This window comes from Rhodnius prolixus, unplaced genomic scaffold (genome assembly GCF_049639745.1).
Source record: "Rhodnius prolixus isolate KJV_2025 unplaced genomic scaffold, Rpr scaffold_6, whole genome shotgun sequence".
NCBI lineage: Eukaryota > Metazoa > Arthropoda > Insecta > Hemiptera > Reduviidae > Rhodnius > Rhodnius prolixus.
The window spans coordinates 43,456,423-43,476,863 of NW_027411634.1; the positions used below are offsets into that span (position 1 = coordinate 43,456,423).

Below are 20,441 nucleotides of genomic sequence, written 5' to 3' on the forward strand. Positions count from 1 at the left end.
TATTTGTTCATTTTAATCATGAGCGAAAGATTCTCTTACTTACTTTATAATGGAATGAGAAAATCAATTTTTAATAGGAAAGTAGAGGAATGCATTATTTGAATACTGCACGCGGGGGCATGCAATAATTGTCCCGAAGATAGCAGCATAATGCGGCCGAATGAATCTGTTAACCTGAATTTAGTAAGGCATTTGATTTTTATTTATTTATTTATTCGTGGCGGAATCTGTGTGTCTTACGTTTTCGGATCTGAGAGCATTGTTTGTGAATTGAGATTGAGCGGTTTGTGCTTTATTTTGCAAATTGATGATTTACTTTTAATAGCCATTTTGTTCGAAATTAACGAATCTTAAAACAATAATCAAATCGTTAACTCAACCGAGGAGACAGCGTTATTCAGGAAGTTAAACCCTATTTGTGAGAACGGAGATCCATTCGCCTCAACATTTACTTCGAGAAAATTATAATCTTTTTGCCAAAGAAAAATGATTTACTACTTGGTAAACTAACTATGAATGTTGGCTTTGGTTTTAGATTTTTGCTTTAAGTAAAACGGGTAAATTGTCGTTAGAGAATATTTGCAGATATCATTTTTAACCAAAAAGTCCTGCAGCCCAGTCCTGTTGCGCCCTACAATTTTTTTTCCGTAAGTTCTCCATTTTCCTTATTTTTCCAGGCCAGGGCTCTAAAGAGAGATGGCACCTGCCCAAATCTTCACCTAATTGAACTAAATCCCCCCTCCCTACCTTGGAAGTTCGTAACCATTTTAGATTCAATACATCGTTAGTTCTAGGTGAAAATCGGCAAAGATGATCGATCTTCTTTAACATAATATACCAGCAATAATAATGATAAATATTACCAATTATTATTATAAATAGGATTATGTTAACAACGAACAGCAAAATTATAGAAACTATTAAGTAAGGACTTATCTCTCAATCAGAAGGGCCACTTTACAGATTGTTTTACTTTTGAGATCTTTTAAAATAAATTTTGGGATAAATTATTTCATAATTTTTGAGAAAATTTAGGAATTTGGTTGGATACAAGAGTTCTAAATCTTTTGTTTGACACAAATTGCAGGAAAATTGTATGAAGGGGTATAGATTTCCTGTGGAGCCATTTCCCTGTAATTAAGGGTCCTTTCTCTCGAGTAAGGTTAAGGAGTAGTAAAGGTACTTCTGAAATCGAGCTGTAAGCTAGAAGCACTTCAACCGAAAGTACCTCTTTACTCAATGGTGGCTGTCTTTCTCCAAAATGGCTCCTGCAGGTGTTCTCCATTAATTAGATCCTCATTTTTCTTCTATCATCTTCCTTGAAGAAATATTTAGAGGCAGTTTTCGGGAAGGGGCTGGGGTACGCATCTCTCTAAGGTTACGTGTACTGATTTAATAACTGATTTTTTATTGAGAGTTAAATTTAGCTCAGATATTCAGAGTTCCAAGAATATTTATGAATCAGAACTTTGAAAAAAAAGTATTAAAAGAGAATCGAGTGAATTTTATAAAACAAAAGTTGTTTTATTTATTTACTGAAATAAAGTAGTTGAAAAAGATTGGGAGTCTATTTCAAATAGTTGGCGCTTATTTGGTGCATAGCTTCCATACTTACAAGATGGTAACTATCCACTCTGATTGTAATATAGCTTCACCCTTGCTTGGTCATTCCGACCCTAACGTCTCATTTAATTTTATCCACTGGAGAACATCCTATTCAAATCATACTCCAACTGAATTAGGGCGATAGGAGGATTAATTACCATCTTTTTGAAAAGTACAATCTTGGCTTTACCTTCAGGTGCAAGGTTGGGGTATGGCAGAACAAGCAATAATCTTCTTTTAGATCAATTCTAGCCTCATTTTCAGATTTAATATATGCTAAATTGAAAGCAGTACGTAATAAATTGTATTGTGTGGAATGTCTTCAAAAATTTATCGATTTTGAGCAGAGCGTTCAGCACGACTCGATATAAAATATAATTGTTGCTTAAATTGCTAGTTCTCTTTTCTAATCGCTAAGTTCACGTAGTGAGGTAAGCTTGGATCGATATAACAAAGAAGAAATTAGGTAGAACGGAAATGAAATTTCAAATAACCGTTTACCCCCTCCACTAGGCAATATATATTTTAATCTAAAACAACTTGGCTTTATTTGTATCAAAATGGCGTTTGCGTGAGAGAGGTTTAGGAGAGAACTGTACGAGGGTGATAGAAGAAGGGGTGCCACGGCTAATTTCCTACCAATCAACTATAATCAGGGAGCAATGTGGAGCCGGATGCACACATTGTTGCCCGGCTCCCCATTAAGCAAATTGACCACACATTACGTCACTATTGACAGCCCGGCTGCATTTCGTCCTGCGCCACGCAACTCCCATTCAATTTCCTAAAATCTAAATTAATATCAGTTGGCGGCGGTCGAAATACTCGATGCGGTCGTCAGCACATCCAATATTTCTCTAGTATACGAGTACACTAGAGAATTGTATAGAGCAAATCCTGCTTCCAAAATCACTTCATTTTTCCAATTGGAAATTCTAGGTCACGCCAGAGCCTCCTCGCTAACTAGCCAAAAGCACTTCCGGTCCTAGTCTACCTTTGCTTGCAAACATTACTAATTCACACGCTTCTCGATTTTGTATTTTTGTAGATAAGACTCCGATAAAGCGTGTCCTAAAAAGTTTTGAGTAACAGATCCAACTTCATCCGATCAAAATAACAAATTAAGGTTTAAACAAAATTGTCCCAAGGGAGTTTCGTCAACTCCCTCCTCTATTTCCTCTAAACTTCCCGTTCATATTGGATATATGTAGATCGATAACTTTGATTGGAATATTTCTTCTAGTGTTTTGAATATTTCTTAATAATCATGATGGAGATTGGTTTGTTTGAGGGGTTATTAAGTGCAATGTGCAGTTTTACCATCGGGATAGTCTTAGTAAAACTCAAAACATGGAGTTTGAGAAAATGTACTTTAATCACTTGAAGTTATAACGACTGATTATCTTTCAGGCTAAATTTTGTTAGAATTTTTAAGTCAAACCGTCGGTAAAGTAAACAAGTAATTTGGTAAAGCGCAAAGTAAAGTAAAGCGCAGTATCATTGTGTATCAGTGATAGAATTGATAGTAAAAAACCTTCATTCCTGGGCTCGTTGTGCCGTTAGTAAGGTGGACAAACTTAGTGTCTTTGTCAGCGCATCAATAATATTTCTAACAATAATTATCCGCTCTGCAGTACATATTAATTGATCTGACATTTTGGATCCGCCCTACCTCTTGTCCTTCGACTCGTCCTCTGCATTACAATGCTCCTCTATACATACTGACTAAGTACTACACCACTAGTAATTTTGGCTGGAGTAGCAGTTTTCAAGAATGTGTAATTACTATAAATACAAAGTAGAAGAGGACAACTAGCGCGGAGGGAGTGATAATCGGACTGGAGCGACAAGATGGCGGCCTATCTGGTATGGTCGGTACGTAGTGTTTGATCCAGGTGAGATACGGGCAGATGTATGTGCAGACGCTGATTGTAGTGCGCTTGTCGCATGCAGGCGCTACCTTGGTCGAATGTTTCTTGCAGTTCCTGAGGTCGTACAGCGTGTGCAGAATGGCGACCAGTTTGTTGTCGCAAATTAGCGGACCTCCCAGGTCTTCTGCACAAAATGTTTCATCAGCTTCCTTCATGCACACCAATTGAGGTTTCAAGTTCCTGTTCTCAAAAAATTCAAATCAAAACAAAAATAAAATAAAATTTAAAAAACACAAAATATAACTTCTGGTGCAGAGGCTGTCACAGGCCCCAGATTGTTGGGGGAGTAGGATCCTTGCCTTCTCCCTTTTCTCATGAAACAAGCTGAACCAAACGACCCTTTTCGGCAATCGATGTCTCAACTCCTGCAGCAAATGCGACCCAGTTATAAACATTGTCCACCATTTTTAATAACTAATAAATAAAACAAAAATATGAAGGCCGGCGGCCTGAAGAATTTTGCAAAAAGGGAAAGTGCTGGGCGAAGTTGGGTACAGATTCGTCTCCAGAATCATCCCAATCCGCACACTTCCTACGAACACCAATGAATAAGCTGCAATTTTCCAAAATGAATCCCTGCCTATCGACTTGGGTGCATCGGGCTTCTTTGTACTCTTTGGACAGGACAACCCATAAATTTCTCGAGTATTTTTGCGAACTACAGAAGCTGAACACCATCGACTAGCATGGAAAACAGATCGACTAGACTTACTTCGGACCATCTTAATGCTTTTAAAAAATTGATGTGGACAATATTTTCAAATTTTGAACGCCTTAAAATGAATCGGATGTGAAAAATGTGTGCTTACTGATTTTATTGCAAATTAATAAAATACAAGCATATGAAGAAATGAGGGTTGGGATTGCCTTAGAGAATTGGTTTTATATTTGTTAAAAATTATAAAATAAATTTGTATAGAAAAATTACAGTGGTAAACATTCACAAGCTTGATCGCCATGTTCTGCTTTATATAATCTAGCGTGCACGTAGTTTTCTTTTGCAGATGTTGCCCGGTGCCTGCTTGTACCAAATGCCATGCAAGGCCTGTTATATTTCGTGTAATCTTGCGGCCATTCGCTTCCATCCAGTTCTATTTTGCTTACACATCTTGAAAAGTTTATGGTTTCTTTTATCTGTGAACATTGATCATGAGCGACACGCTTGATATTCGGCTAAATAGGAAGGAAAGAGAGAAACCACAAAGAATCTCTCTAGAGTCTAGAATATCTATACAGAAAAATACTGACAATTTAGTCCTCCACATCAAGAACGCAAAAAACTCCTAACGACGGTAGAACTTTCTTCTTTGGGAAAGAAACTTTCAATCAAAAGATTTATTATTTAAGAGAGTTGACCACCGAATCCCTGAGCCGTACGAGCGAGCGTATGACTCATTCGATCTTTTAAAAGGTAACTTGATCTGTAGAATTATGATTAGCCAGTAGGGTCTTCAAATGTTCGATCAATTGGGTACTAATACCCGCCCTTAGAAAGAAAGTTATTTCTACTGCAACGACAAGAGATGAACTCCTAAATTTAAAATGGTAGAGGCAGAATAGTATTAGCGAAATAGACGGCCATATTTTAATATTTTACCATGTTTAAATACCATATTAAAAATACCATATTTCAATTGAGACAATTTTTTAGACAATACGGGGACTTGAAGAAAGTGGGTGAGAGACTGAAAAGAAGCAAAAGAAGCGATTTAATGATATTAAGTAAAATTAAGATACAAAGTGATACAGAGCAATCCTGCAAAAACTATTAGGTTATGTGCTTTGATTCTCTAAATCGCAATGTACTTGTACAAAGGTTAAAATATAGTACGCTTGGGCAAGGAATCCTTTGGAAACCAGTATCTTAGAAAAGTGTCCGTGCTGACCCTCTTCCGTGCAATATTTCTCTGGGGTGGATTATGAGGGCAACCGTTTACGCCTAGGAGGTGCCATTTATAATTGGCTCTTACAGGAAGCGGCTAGAACTATAGTAGCCCAGGACAATTTAAATTTGCATCTGTGATAATATGAAGTAAAAGCGTACATCTGTGAGCTCTAAACTGTGAAGAAAACAGAACGCTTGATCGAGGAGGTCGCGAGAGCCTACTAAAAGGCATATGATGGGAATAGGCATTATGGTTTTAAACCACTTACCGATCGTATAAAACTTAAATAGCTAGGATTGGCTTAAAACTTCTGGGCGGATAGCTATTTGGTTGCAAAAATAAAAACTAAAATTTCTGGGCAACAAAGTGCTAGGGTCTTGTGGCTTCTCCAGAGTGTGAACCAGTGCTGATTGGGAGAAAGATATGGTCAACCTATCTTAGTACTGAGGCGCATAAGAGAGGTAGGTTGACATGGTTAGTCCATGTTCCTAATGGAATGGAGCCAACTTCAAATTCGAAAAATATGAAAAACGTTGCAAATCTGTTTGACGAGCATAAGTCCTGGGCGATGTTGGAAGGTGCGGGATGAAGGCAGAAGACTTATAACGTGAGATTGTTAGCACGTGGACCTTAAAGAACCTAAAGCTGAAAATAGAAGTATTGGTGGGGCAGTTCAAGAAGATAGATGGTTATTCCACAAAGAAATGACGCACAAGATGAAGCGCAAGATGCATGTACCTGTCTAGCAGTTTATTATTCATTACCGACTGTTCTGGTAGATGGATGTGTGGTACATGGATCACACGATCGCTAGAGCATTTGGAGTTTCACATTGGGAAAATAGGGGTGCCAAGAATGATGTGATTTTATATGACGAGCTTTGTAAGCCCGAATCACGAGATTCGCATTCCACGAACTGGGATTACTATCCAGACACATCAAATTACTAACTATATTTTGACATCAGTAAGTCCTAATTTCACGTAACTTAATCGCCTTTTGCCTGTTGCTATTTGACACTTGGTGGACAGTATGGATATTTACCTGGATTAGAGCAAGATCGTTATTGCCTAGGATTACAGTTCCTGGCTCCAAGACACTTATGTAGTCCGGATGTATGACGACTTTCGTGCTGTCCACAACTAAGTTGTTCCAGTGTATCTGCAACAGTACAGTATTTAGCGAATATCTACCGTTCATCTCTTATACAAACCATTTGCAAGTTAAGAATGGTTCCCTAGATGGAACAATTGTCTCCGAAGATGTGTGGATATTGAATGTGTGAACACTGAATATTTTATTTTGAATTCTCTTCACTACTGGGGCTTTTTAATTACTTAAAAATTTGATCAATGTTTTCTTTGTTACAGCATTTTAAAAATAGATAAAAATCGTTCGCACCTCAGGACTTTTAATAACAAATGGCGCCATTTACTGCATTTCATTTTCATGAATAGTTTGACGTTAGAAGAAAATTTGTTATTAAAAGAGGAAATATACGCCTTTTATTAAGCCCCTAATGAAGAAAAAGTGTGCGCCAAAATGGTGTGTGGATGGATGCCAGACGTTTACCTTTCACTAACCCCAACTCCCTAAGATTTAGAGTTCTCCGCCGAAATGAAGGTGCCATTCGCGAGGCTTAATTTCCATGTCTGTAACTTATATCTAGTGTACCTGAGCGGATTTGCTGGATCCAAAACATTGAGCTGCAGTCAAGATCCAGTGGGGGTGGATGATAACGCCGCTGCATACATACACACTGATCACCTTCACCACGTAAGGGATGTACTGGCTGGCGTTCTGCGGCACGCCAAAAGCCAGCGCGCTTAAACTCAGCAAAAGCACCATCACACCAGCAGCCATGTTCGCCTTGTCAGTCCTTGAGAACATTTAACACTCACCTGGGCGCGTAAATATGTTTTGATTATCTATAATCAGTCATATGATTTAATTGTGCCTTCTTGTATAGTTTTATTTTTTCCTATGCTGTAGTGGACAAAATGAGCGGCTTGTTTTTTTATTTAAATCATATAGTTTATATAAGTTGTTTATTACCATTTTTAAACATAATTACAAACAATTATGGTAAACCAACTTCAATACAACTAGCATGTACCTTAGTCTACATAAATAGTTCACTTTCAATAAAAAAAATACCAAAATGATTTAAAAAGTGCGGAAAATTTTAGACTAAAGAGATTGAATTCTTTGAAGACGAGCGTTCCGTTGAACCCCACAGTTCGATACCGTACGTCAAGATGAAGGCTGAAATGAAATAACAGTAAATTTAATTCATTTTCCCCATTCAATATTTAAATTAATTCAAATTTTGAGAAGTTTTCCCAAACATTTAAAATTACTCCCAGAATTAAGGAGTGGATCAGAATTTCCACTCGTTAGTTACATATTTGTTGATTCAAGTTAGTGCTACAATTCAATTGGATAAAATCTCATCTTAATAATAGTTATAAAAATTCAGGATTCCTTTCACTTAAATAATACCCTTAACTTAAATCCAGATCTTTAAAGTTCAAAATTGGGAAGTTAGATTTCCCACATTTCGTTTTATTTTTGAAAAAATCCTCCTTTTATTACCATAAAAGTTTATCTAAATAATTTCCATTACTTCTTTTAAAGCGAAGTGAACTGTTTCAATTCTGAACTTGCTATATAATTTCAAATTGTCTTTATGCTACGGTTGGTTTTCTAATTTCGTTTGCTAATTTTTCAATTGTTTGCTAGTTGTCCAAAATAGGTGAATCTAATTCACTAATTTATATGTTAAAGAATAATAATGAGTTCGAAGTTAGAGATCGGAATTAAGAATAGTCATTTGCGAGTGTTCACACCACAATTATTACTTCTTGTTACTCAACTACCAATCAAGAGAAAACATTGAAATCGTGCTGATTTTTAGAGCTAACCTACAAGCTAAGGTTTTTTGTTCATAATTTTTACTTTCTGTGTAAATACGTACATATGTTCTCTTTAAATCTGTACTAATAGCAGTTGAGTGTGTACATGGTGTATCCGCCAAGCTTGGAACCTAAATTTTTCTTTATTCATTTTTATGCAATTTGTATACGTAAACAAAGTATTGTAAATATATTTATTATTATGATAATTATTACTTTCTTTTTTTTAATGATTTAAGGCGTGTCAACATCTAAGGTTATTGGCGCCCGGAGCTTTTTTCAGTGCACTGCCAGCCTCCGGACAGTGTTCTCTCGTTAATGACAACACTGTCCATCACCGGACAGTGAGCTGTAAGAAGCTCCTATGAAGAGAAATTCTAAGGGTCAGCAGCTGGATTCGAACCTGTGACATCAGCGTGGGAGTCCAGTACGCTAACCGCATAGCTAATCCCCTTCCCTGTATTATTATTATTGTAAAGCTAAATAGATCAATTTCTGACACATTTTTCTTACTTCTCGTATGAGGATGGTATAAATTTCTTGAAAAATATTTGTACTGCAGGATTATTTCAATTTGGATGCTGCCCAATACCACTTCTTCCCACTCCTCTAATATATTAATATTCCAGACTTCTCCAAATCAAAGTACAATTTCACAATTTGCTATAATATGGCAATATGTGGACCATACTTTGCAATGTGCTCGGTTCAGTTGGCTGCATTAAAATGTCGTAAAGGTAATAATATTCCAAAGTGTTTTAGAAATTAAATTGTATTCCATTTTAATAAAAAAGGTTATCCAAATATTGTCATTAATTTCAAAAGAAATCATTTTGGCATTGTTAATCACCTAATTTTTGTACCTTCCAAGTTAATGGGCCGCCTAAGAAATATGGAAAGATGATTGGTGGTAAAAGCTAGCCGTCCAGTTTAGTCTGATTCTGCTTAGCCTTTGTTAGTCCCACCGGAACTCCAGTTTCCTTTCATAAACCTTTATTATTTGTCCACCGCCAAAATTAAAAGAAAACCATCCGAACCTTTTTCCAACAAATCTTAAAACAACAAGAAAATCTGTTTTCTAAAGTTTCATTTCCGTACTTTCAGTTTTCTTCAAATTGAAATATGATTGTACAATGCACTCCTTTCTCTCCCATTGAAATGTCGTTGTCGAAAACGTACATTAGGGTTCTTACATATTCAAGGAGTAAAAATATTCCATATTGAGATTTTATAATTTTCAAATTCCAAATATTAAAAAGAGTTTTGATAATTATTATAAATCGCTTTGCCATTTTGAACAAAAAGAAATATATTACTTATTGGATGGATCTCTTTTCTATTTTAGCTTATTTTCTTTGGCTCATTTTTTGGGGAATAAGACGCCACTTTGTTCAATTCACTTCAATAAGCAAGTGCAAACTATGAATGTGTAGTTTCATATTTAAAATTCTTCAACATAATGGTTTTTAAATCTTGGTGCTATTGGAGAACTCTGCTTGAGATCCTTCCGCAAAGGGCCTTCCTTCCTTCCTTTTTGTGGCGCGCTGGTTGAGAAGTGCTGGTCGGTGTCAACACAAGGGTCTTCTAATTTTTACCAGAACCTAATTTTTTTTTTTTGTATTTTTATGCTAAATACCCACAGAAATCTAAACCTTCAGACAAAACCCCAGGAGGGTTGCAGGTGGTATGGTCTCGCTACTGGGTCTGAGAACGTGTCTTTGCCCCACTGCTGGGTTGAGAACGTGTCGTTACCCCACTGCTGGGTCTGAGAAACTGTCGTTGCCCCACTGCTGGGTCTGAGAAACTGTCGTTGACCCACTGCTGGGTGTCCGAAGCTGAGCTCCCTTGAGCTCCTTGTCAGCCCTTCTTAGGAACTTAATTTCTTCAACACAATATGCCGATTGTAATAAAATAAGTAAGCAAATAAAGTATTTATTACACAACAAGTAAAAAAACTAGAATAAAATAGAAAACAGGAATTAGGACATCTGAAGATATAGGAGCTTTGCAACTGGAAGGTTTGCTTGGAGTTCTCAAGACATACTGCTTGATCCAGTCTAGGTGCGGGCAGATGTACAAATACACATGGATGGTGTCCTCGTCTGAGCAGAGTGAGATTATCTTCTTCCTAGTTCGGTAGCAACTCTTCAGGTTGAATAGTTTCAGCGCGATGGCGGTCAGTTTGTTGGCGCAGACTAGAGGGCTGCCAGGCAGGTCCTCGCACAGCGGGCTCTTCGCATCCAGCAAGCAGACCAATATCTGCTTGGCGGACCTGTTCCAGCAATACATCAACACAGAACCACACTTCTCCATAACTTACTAGATACAAATTTATGAGCTGTAAACCACTTACGCTTCATACTCACTCTTGTAAATGAATAATTTTCTACAAACTAAGAACACATGATAAAATGTTCTATACAATTATTGTAACCTCTGGGTTTTAAAGTTTATTTAGAAAAAAAAAAATAATAATTAGAATTGGAAACAGAACTGCTAAGAAGTGAAATGAAATTTGAAAAATGAGTTAATTGAAACTGTCAATTGCTATAAAGTGCTTTGGTGAGCACTCAAAGAAAAGTGGGAAAACGCTGTGAAAATGCTGAGGACGTCCAGCAAACTGAAAGAGAGAGAGAGAGTGCATCAAATTGTAGGAGAATAGCGCGTGCACGCACATAGTTCGCTTGATTTTTAGTTTTTGGCGAGAACTTATTTTAGGTTAAAGAGGGGAATATTTTCCAGCCAAAATTGAGGGTAGCTGAGTTAGTGATGGCCGGACGAATCGACAGAAAGTAGCGCAAAATAATAAGAGTTTTGTAGCTCTTCAGTCGAATGTTTTGTTTGTTCTGATGTCGAAATAAATTCACTGTAGCAAGTAACAATTCATTTTTTGACATTTTACGTCGGTGTATGGCTTGCTGGGTAAGAGAATGCTTGTTGCATCAGTTTGGAGTGCCGAACCAGGTCTAATCAATGCTTAAAAAGCAGAGACCTCCCTTCTACTTCACAAACTTCGGGAAAGCAATGTAGCTTTCTTTAAAAACTCCGCACTTTTTAAAATTTAAATTTCATCGATCACTTTATAAGCCGACCCAAAGTCAAAAAGAACTATTTCACTTTGAATATTCATTTCCATTGAATTTTGATATAAGGCAATCTAGAAATTATCGTAGCGCCGCACCAAACTATGTTTTTTTCACAGTTACTCTCAGGTGCTCTCTTATTTTGCCCATCCCTGTTTTCATCAGAAGTGGTGTGTAAAAATGGAATACACACAAACTTTTTCAATTATAATAACTGGAATGGGAGAAGGTAGAGTGGGGGTCACATCAGATTTGTAAACATTGGACCATTTCTAGCTTTCATATCAAAATGTTCTCATCTCAGTTATTATTTTTTAATGTTTTACAAAATAATTTCAAAATAAATCACTCGTGTACTTTCAAATTTTGTGTCCTATCTTTGGCCAAAAAGCAATAATCGATGTGGTGATGTAGAAGAGGGAGATAAAAACTATTTTTTGATAGATTTCAGATGAAAGGGCGAGATGCATCATGTGAGAGATGCTGTGCAGTTAGATGGCGGAAAGTGTTGAGAGGTGCAGCATTCCTAGCTTTGTCTCCATTAGAAACCAACTAACAGTTCACCAACTGACCAAGTTAATGTTTAATGTGCAATTTAGAAACCAACTAACAGTTCACCAACTGACCAAGTTAATGTTTAATGTGCAATAAAGTATTTGGAGACAATTTGAATCTTAAAAAAGGGAAAAATAACGGCGGTGCTAATTGCAGGTGTCGAGATCGGGAGGGGGGAAGCACAAACTAATTCATTAACATTTTTCCAAACAAAGGAAAAGCAGCTACCCACGCTTACAAATTCACGCTCATAACCACTATAACATGTCCATTTAACAAGAGTACAACTACTCAAATGCGGAGAGAGTGATTTGGAGAGAGACTGGTGCTCTTCTATTAAAACCTTACAGAACTGAAAATAGAAATGGGAAAAAGTGATGTTGACAGTGCATTGTGTGATACAGAGAGAGAAGTTTGGTGAAATGAACAGTGATATAATTACGCTCCGTAACAAGCGCAGCCAGCGTGCCCATGTTGTGCCGTGGTTACATAAGCGTGTAAGCTCAAGTTGTTGGACGTGCCCATCGTGTAGCCGACAGTGGTGCACGTTCTGTGGTACATCTCTGAAGACTGCTGCGGCCACGGTTCCGCCTCCAGTTGCAGTATTTTTGTATCGGAAGTCAGCAGGATAGGATCTCGCAGCTGTTTGCAACAATAATAATTGGTGATTACCAATAATCCCTTGGAAAGCAGCCAGAACGGAAATAGTTCTAGCATTCTGTTGGAAATCTAACAAACAAGGTAATTAGTTAGATGTTAGAAAATAGCGATTTCTGATTGAGAAGTAGCTAGCTAGCTGCTCCTGCCATAACTAAAACAGCAGATCCACCCAATTAGAAATGAAAACAAACCTTCTTCTTGGAATCTAAACTTAACAACTAATTGTCCAAAACATGCTGCTGAAGTCTAAATTGAGCGACACCATCTTTTGTTTTTAGTTAATAACTTTCATTAACTTAATTAACTTTAGTTAATAATTTTGATTAAAACGTTTGTTTTAAAATGTAATTTTTCTACAGTTATTAAAAAAGAAGCCTCGTCTTGAGAATTCCTACCTATTTTTTATTAATACTTTGGGGGCGCCAATGCTTTTAGTTCGTTTGGTCAGCCATCTATCGAATTATGTGGAGTATATCTGATGGGAAGTTGCAAGCTATCTGCTTTAAGAGATGGATGACCTTTAGATGGGTGAAGTAGAGTCTCGTCTGTAACAAGCTATCTGCTAAATGTGACTAGAGAATCTGCATTTCTTTTTTTATCCTACGCCTTGAACTCGGTCGGCAGTTCTATTTTCTCGGCGTTATAACTAGTAGGCCAGTGGTTACTCCTTAATTAATGTCAGGATTTTGGTGGAAGCATTTCTAAATTAATGTTACCTTCGGAGAAGAATTTCGGCTAAGCATGTGCTTATGTAATTATTTCAGGTTGGCATTAAATGAAAAAATGAAACTTAATGACACTGCATTCAAGATTATTCAAGACAGGTCTAAAGATTATTCTAACTTGACGAAGTATTATATCTAATCGTATCCTATTATAATGAAAGCGAAAGAAGCAGAAATAGATTTCAAAATAACGGTAAACAGATAATTTTTTGCAAATATCGAGTCCTACTTGAAACTTAATTAATTCCAAATTTGGCAGGTTTAATCACTACTCTACGTGGAAATCCTAGCAATGTAGGGAAGTCGACAGCACTTCATGGTGTCTAGGACGCTCGCGTCCTAACTGATTTAGGTATCTCCACCTTTAACAACTAATTATTACGCAGGAGATTTGTAATGCTTCCAAAACCCGTATCTTGAGATAAGGGATGCCTGGAATCTAAAGACTTCAATCTAAAGACCCAGTTACCTCTGGCTATCCATTCTTGTGCACAGACCGCATTAAATTTTGGATTGAGTTGAGCTAGAGATTTCTAAAACCCAAATAGTTGCAAGAGCTAACTTTCTCCACAGAATATGCCCTGAATGAATTGAGTGTGATGCTTGGGTTGGATGAAATATCAGACAGGGTGGTACCTAGATTCAGGAAGAATGACTAGTCTACTTTCGGCTCTGTTTGTCAGCCCATTACCTACTCGTTATCTAAATGAGTAAAGAATATCAAATCTAGCTTTACCGCTAAGGTACTATCAGTACAGAGCACCCAACAAGGAAACCATACTAATCAAGAATTGATTAAAAGTTTTTTTGTATGATAGTGTGTCCAATAGTAAAAAATAGGATGCTGGAAAAACGTACTCTGATCAAAGCGAGATCCGAAGATTCTTGGAAAATATTCTTAGTTTTTTTGTAGTCTGGATGTATGATCACCTCGTAGCTTTGAATTTTGTTATTAGATTTCTCCCAGTGGGTCGTGCCGGCCACCACCTAGAACAGGAGATACATTTTTATTTTGAGCCTTCTTCCAAGGAGATCCCTACTGCAGCTTCCTCTTTTGGGATACACTTATTTCTTTGAGCATTTTAAGTTTTGCATAATCTGTTAACGAGCTCTAGCACGGTATCTCAACTCTGAAGTAACAAGAAGTTAAAATAGATTTCTAAACTAAGGTAAACTCTTTGTAAAATATTTAGTTAAAAAAAATTGACTGTTTTTCTAAATTTTCTAAAAGATTTAAACCATTTACATCAAATCAAATGAGTGCGTACCTTTTTTGAATAAATTAATATTGTCGCAATGCTGAGATTTTCCTTCAGTTCGTCTGTGCACAGTAATTCGGAAAGTATAATTTCTGATTAGTGAGAGGTTATTATTAGGTTAGAATCTTGTAAATGATAAAAAGAGAAAGTTATGAGAGCATTCACCTGAGATTTGTTTAAATTTTAGGAGAAAATAGCTTCTGAATGACCTGCTTCAGAGTCCCAGTAGATTAGCTGATACTAAGTTTAAAAAGTTCAGAAATAAATTGGCCGATCAAGCTGAAGAGAGACATTTTATGGATATAGAATGCGAGAACTCACCATGGCAGTCCTGAGGGGGCCAAAGCAATGGGCCACCGTCAGCACCCACAGGGCGTCGATGAGTACTCCGAAGCAGATGCGCAAGCTGGTCTCCACCAACACCACATACGGCAGATCTGTGACGCTCGCGATCTCGACCAAGGAGTAGTTGGAGATGACGGTCTTCATCATGAACTGAAACACTCTCCTCATTACCCTCGCATTGCATGTCAGATGTTTTACATATGATTATTTAATTTCTATAGAAACTGTGGCCTCATATCTTATGATTTTCAAATTACCATTTGCGCGTAATTTTTACGTGCCTCATACGAGAGATTGTGCTGCAGTTAGATAGCTTGCTTGCAGATGGTGGAATGTGCATGGACTGCAGTTTGCAGTGCCACAGAACCTGCAGAGAGCGCTCTAACGATATACTTTGTTTCAGTTCACAGAGTGGGTGCAGGGCCAGGACGATGACCAGCTCGGTGAGTGCCACTTCTCATTTAATTTGAAAATATTTCTCAGTTCATGCCTCTTCAAGATTTCTATTGCTCCATCCATATCGATTAAACACTGATGAAGAGTGCAAATATAGAGCAACTCGGGACAAAAGAAACTGGACATGTAGTGACCTCTTCCGAGCACCGGCTCAATCAACAGCTGCAGATTCTCCCAACTAAATATGAAGAAAACAATTTATATAAAGCATGAAGTTGAAGCAAACCATTATTTCATAACTGAAAGTTAACACTAAAGAGGGCTACGTACATAGGTTTAAACTAATTGAGCTGAATTGAGTTCATATGTTGAGCTCGGCTATCGGTAACCAATCGAAATGCCACAGAGTTTAGAGTTTAGCCACAAATTAATGGAAAAACTCTGTTACATTCACTCACACTATTTCTTATCGCAGTTGACATAAACAAATTGAAACTTACAATTTGTACTAAAAATTAGTTCGCTCAATGAGAGTGTTATTAAAAAGGGCCAAGTTTTGGTCGAAATAATGGCGAGGTTTAGGCTTATTTGTACATAACATCCCTTAACTTCTAACGAATTGGGGATTGAACCAAAGTGTAATTGTTTTTGTTGGTTCTATATTTAATGTAACTGAAATATTATAGATTTCACATTTTTCAGTACTTCAGAATTATGTATTACCTTTATCAGCTGAAAATATTAAATCTCTAAATAATAAATCGATTTAATATTATATGTAACTACTTGACAAAAACTTACAGTTTTAAAAGTTAAGTATAAGGGTTGATTAAACGCCAAAAGGTACACAAATCAGCAAGTACCCAACATTTCATTAATACTTCGTTTAATCAACCCTTATACGAGTACTTAACTTTTTAAACTGTTAGTTTTTGTTAAGGAGATTTTGGTACCTTTTGGCTAGATTTTTCTTTTTGTCCAGGATTGGAACCAATTTGCATATCTAGCAAATATACGGATATCGGAAATAATTTGGCTGATTTACTCAGGTTAGAAAGTTTTTATTAACCTTGTGGGCCCAGTCATTTCTTATATAGTTCAGATCACTCTAATCTTACAAGCATTTGACATCAGTTTAATAGATATGATGTCCCTCCGACGGTCATAGACCAGTGAGGTATGTCTAAAATAAAGAATCTATTTTGCTTTTCTGTTATTTTGTGCAGGTTTACAGGTTTTCTCAACATTTGGAATAAGCTATACTTTTATACTTGTCAATGCTTTAATACTTGGTACCAAGATAGTGGAAGGTAGATGTGAATAACTTATTGGAGGGTGTAGTACCAAGTTGGTAGGAACTAAAAGTACTGAAATCGCAGTTTAATTTTGCTATTCACCTACAAATACCTTCCTATTTTATTTGAAACGTTTTCCAAAGAAAATTGTTTTTATAGATTTTTTCTATAAATTATTCTTTAAAAAGACCTCTCCAGTGGTAGTTACGGTTCAAACTGAATACCATATCAAGACAATGTCTTATTGAATGTATTGCTTATTCCAAACGTTAAGAAAATCTGTAAAGCAGATATAACTTTGCAGAATGGACAGAAAGGAAAATCTATCCAAAAGGTCTCTTTAACAAAATCTTACGGTTTAACAAGTTAGGTACAAAAGTTGATTAAACGACAAAAGGTACACAAATCAGCTGGTGCCAGCATTTCATTGATACTTTAGCAAACAATTTCAGCCACTAAAATTATGCAATAAAAAATTTTCTCAATAAAAACATAAAAAAAAGAAGATTTTTCTTGCTTTAAACAGAAAACTGGGAATAATGGTTATTTTCTTGGGAAGTAGGTAAAAGAAAATTGTGGGTCATGTTCCCCACCATTTTGTTTGCTCATTTGCTTAGAGGCTGTTATTTATAGATTTTTAATGATTTAATGATCATTAGTTTGATACCTCCTACTACAGCCAATCTGAGTTAAATACTACTCTTTATTGAACAAATATTTTTTTATTTGAAAATGGCCAGCATAACGGTCTGTGACATCTAATCATTCTTAAACAATATTAATGAAAATAAATAAAACAATGACCAACAATCTTTTAACAAAGTGAAGAATTTGGAAAGTTTTGGCGACTAAACTGGTGAATTGAAATATTGATATTCAGCGGTTTTGCAGAACTTGGTAATTTTGAAATAATACTGTTCATGGTAAATTGTGGTTGTTATTTTAGAGTGGCTCAGCAATCTGTCGCAACAATCAGAGCTATTTTTCTAAACATTGAGGGTCAATTTTCAGAAATCAAAACATTCTTTCTCCCGATTTCTAGCCAATACAGCAGAGATAACGTTACCAGTTAGGTTAGAACAAAATTAGTGTACATTTAGATGAAATTTGATAAAAAAGAAGGGTATAAAATGTCTGCAAATTTAATGTGTTGGATGTTTTCTTGGCATTTAATATGTTGGCAATCGCTGTTAGTCAGCTATCTGTGCCGACCAGACGGTTCACTTGACTTGAGCGAGACCATACTTTGGGCGACATCTCTTCACTCATCGACTCTTCCACTTCTTGGAGATTTATCTAGCAGAGGCAGAGTGGGCTTTTATCATCGCCGGGCACTCGTCCTAACACTTCATCAATCCGCCACTACCAGTTATTTACGCTAAGGATAACAGGTCGTCCAATAACTGAAGAATATCACTGCTCTACTCATAGTACTCTAACAGCAGATCTTTGCCAACAGCTCAACCATTCACCATCTAAACGTTATTATTTTCGCCTCATTTGTCTGATCAACGGTTATTTTCCAAATTCCGGCTAAATATTATATATATACTCGGATAATGCCATCATTCACGTATATTCTGAGAAAGCCTTCGCTGAAAATTGGAAGAAATGGATAATTATGTTTGGGGTGGATTCATTTCTATAGGGTGTCTAATGGAGTGAGATGATTGCCAAGAATGTGGTATAACGAGGTTCATACTTAAGTGAGGCGGGTTTGTCCCTTATATGTGGGACCCTCCTAAAACTATAGCAATAATAAAACGCTGTAAATGTTTGCTTTATTTAGATAAAATTTGCCAGGATAAAGAGGATATGAGTTCCCCACTCAAGTTCATTGTGACATCATCCTACTGTTCCTCCTATTAGGAGGAAGTATTGCAATCGTACTGTAAGCGCAGTAGAATTTCTTTTTCTCCTTTTAGGTAGAAGTACTTTAATTTGCAATAAAATTTCTTTTACTCTCCTTTGAAGCAACCAGATATCCAATTAAAAGTTGTTTTTGGCGATCTATTTGTTGAGGAACACATCATACGTGTTTATCATTATAAATCCCAATAAAGAGTCTTTGAATCTAAACTCCTTATTTATCTAGAACTTTTCAAAACACTGAAAATTAATACTCTGGTAATTTCGCAAAAAAAAAAACGAATTATTTAGTATTCCTGGGACACGAAGTTAATGGAATATCATTGGAGCCATTTTCGAGCAAATATAAACAAACTTGAAAATCCTTCAAAAAAGTGTTACTTCCGGTTTTATAGAACTCCGAATTTTAGCCGCGGCATTGTTCGACTGTGTCCAGGTGAAAGTGAAAGTACACTCTGCTGAAGTTATCATTTTGGAGCCAACATGGCCACCCACTATGTCAACAAGTAGATCTAGTAGTGATGGTGGGGGGTACCCAGTACTTCGCGTGAGATCTCTTGCAGAAAATTTCGAAATAACAAAATAATACTTTCAGTGGCCCGGTTTTAATGTTGTCAAATTTTGATTTGGTTTTTTGGCACCAATTCGAAATAACAAATACTGGCTTTCTATGATTTCCCTAATTTTTCTTCGCTTACTCATACGCAGAAATATGTGATACATGAATTCCACTTTATGACAATCAGAGGACCTCAAGACCTATATTTTTGGTAAAAACTAAAGATCTGCGGGGGTGGCAGCAGTTTCGGAAAATCCATCCTTGACGAACAGAGAGAAGAGAAATTCTGAGTGCGCATTTGCAACACCACTACTTACTTTCCATACATTTGGTACAGCACCGCTTTTCTGTAGGATGTTTGTGTTAGGGTGAAAGGAGTACGCCCGGCCAGGCGGTTCGGGGGAGGTTATTGATTGCCAGCGCTGTTACAACCAGGTCACGTGCCAAGTCGCTTGCTCTCACTAGCTTACATGCCACGCACCGACTATCTAGCCGATCTGCTGTTATTGCCCAGACACTACTAATGTCTCCACTGACTGCACTCAGTGCACCAATGTCCATTCCATCACTTCCATCTAATTAGCCTGTAAGAGCAACTCTTTGCTTCCCTCGCATATTCCACGACCGCCGTACAGTAGGTTATAGAAATTCCAAAGTTAAAATGAACGGGAGAGCTTGATTTTAGTGATTGGCACATTAAATTCTGTTCCAAGGGAACTTTTGTTGTGTAAATTGATGAACGAGGAAGTTTTGTGCGGAAACTTCAAATTTAAGTTTGATTTAGAGGCCGCCAACGAAATCTACCAAACAAAGTTAGCCAGCTGGAAGAGCCACTATTTCTAATAAATTTATTAATTTTGCCTAGATTTAGCTCCAAGGATTATTTTGAAATATAGCGCCCAGTCAGATCGATATCGTTCCCAGTGAGTAGTAGTAGTGGCTAGAGTCCGGTTCCATCTGCTGCAAACATAATTAGCTTCAAAGTCGATGGACCCAGGTTAGACGACTAACCGAAGTAGCGGTTCACTCATTAGTCTAAAACGTCTTTTCGAAAGTGCTTCGAACGATTTTCTTTCAACTACTCTATCAGAAATATTTTCGGGCAAATGTTGAGCTCCTTTGGGTAAGCAAGTTCAGTTCTCCACTTAATAGCCGTTTGGTTTGTTGTATTCTTCTTAAACATTATATTAAGATTTATGAGTGTAAAAAGCACAACCAAAATACAGCGCTAGTGCAACTGAAAATGCTTTTCTCGCAATTTTCTGTTACCATTACCCCATCACTTTGGTCCTTTTCTCTCGCCAAATATTGGTTTGGTTTAGCACTTGGATTCGTATTTTTAGCAGAGTATCCATTAT

The 20,441-nt window shown here is 36.9% G+C and overlaps 3 protein-coding genes across 6 annotated transcripts in view; 1 reads left to right on the forward strand and 2 right to left on the reverse strand.

The window, feature by feature from the left end:
* Positions 1-20,441, forward strand: part of Trpgamma (Transient receptor potential cation channel gamma) — a 141,536-nt gene that overhangs the window by 2,546 nt on the left and 118,549 nt on the right. The window contains exon 2 of one of the 2 annotated variants that reach the window (XM_074139930.1): positions 15,368-15,407. The exons of the other annotated variant lie outside the window; for it this stretch is intronic. The gene's annotated coding sequence lies outside the window, so the exon portion shown is untranslated. The remainder of the gene's footprint in view (positions 1-15,367; positions 15,408-20,441) is intronic. 2 annotated transcript variants of the gene reach the window in all.
* Positions 3,204-7,369, reverse strand: LOC141460189 (tonin-like). 2 transcript variants are annotated; one of them, XM_074139946.1, is made up of 4 exons: positions 7,097-7,369; positions 6,467-6,583; positions 4,465-4,670; positions 3,204-3,716 (listed from the first exon to the last, which is right to left on the reverse strand). In XM_074139946.1, the coding sequence occupies exons 1-4, from the start codon at positions 7,310-7,312 to the stop codon at positions 3,374-3,376; spliced, it is 882 nt and encodes a 293-aa protein (XP_073996047.1). In that variant the 5' UTR covers positions 7,313-7,369; the 3' UTR covers positions 3,204-3,373. The 2 variants fall into 2 exon arrangements, with proteins under 2 accessions (XP_073996047.1, XP_073996048.1); XM_074139947.1 differs by having other exon boundaries at positions 3,347-3,660; positions 7,097-7,364.
* Positions 7,483-15,282, reverse strand: LOC141460190 (anionic trypsin-2-like). 2 transcript variants are annotated; one of them, XM_074139948.1, is made up of 4 exons: positions 14,941-15,239; positions 14,219-14,347; positions 12,418-12,617; positions 7,483-10,609 (listed from the first exon to the last, which is right to left on the reverse strand). In XM_074139948.1, the coding sequence occupies exons 1-4, from the start codon at positions 15,130-15,132 to the stop codon at positions 10,273-10,275; spliced, it is 858 nt and encodes a 285-aa protein (XP_073996049.1). In that variant the 5' UTR covers positions 15,133-15,239; the 3' UTR covers positions 7,483-10,272. The 2 variants fall into 2 exon arrangements, with proteins under 2 accessions (XP_073996049.1, XP_073996050.1); XM_074139949.1 differs by lacking the exon at positions 12,418-12,617 and having other exon boundaries at positions 10,317-10,609; positions 14,941-15,282.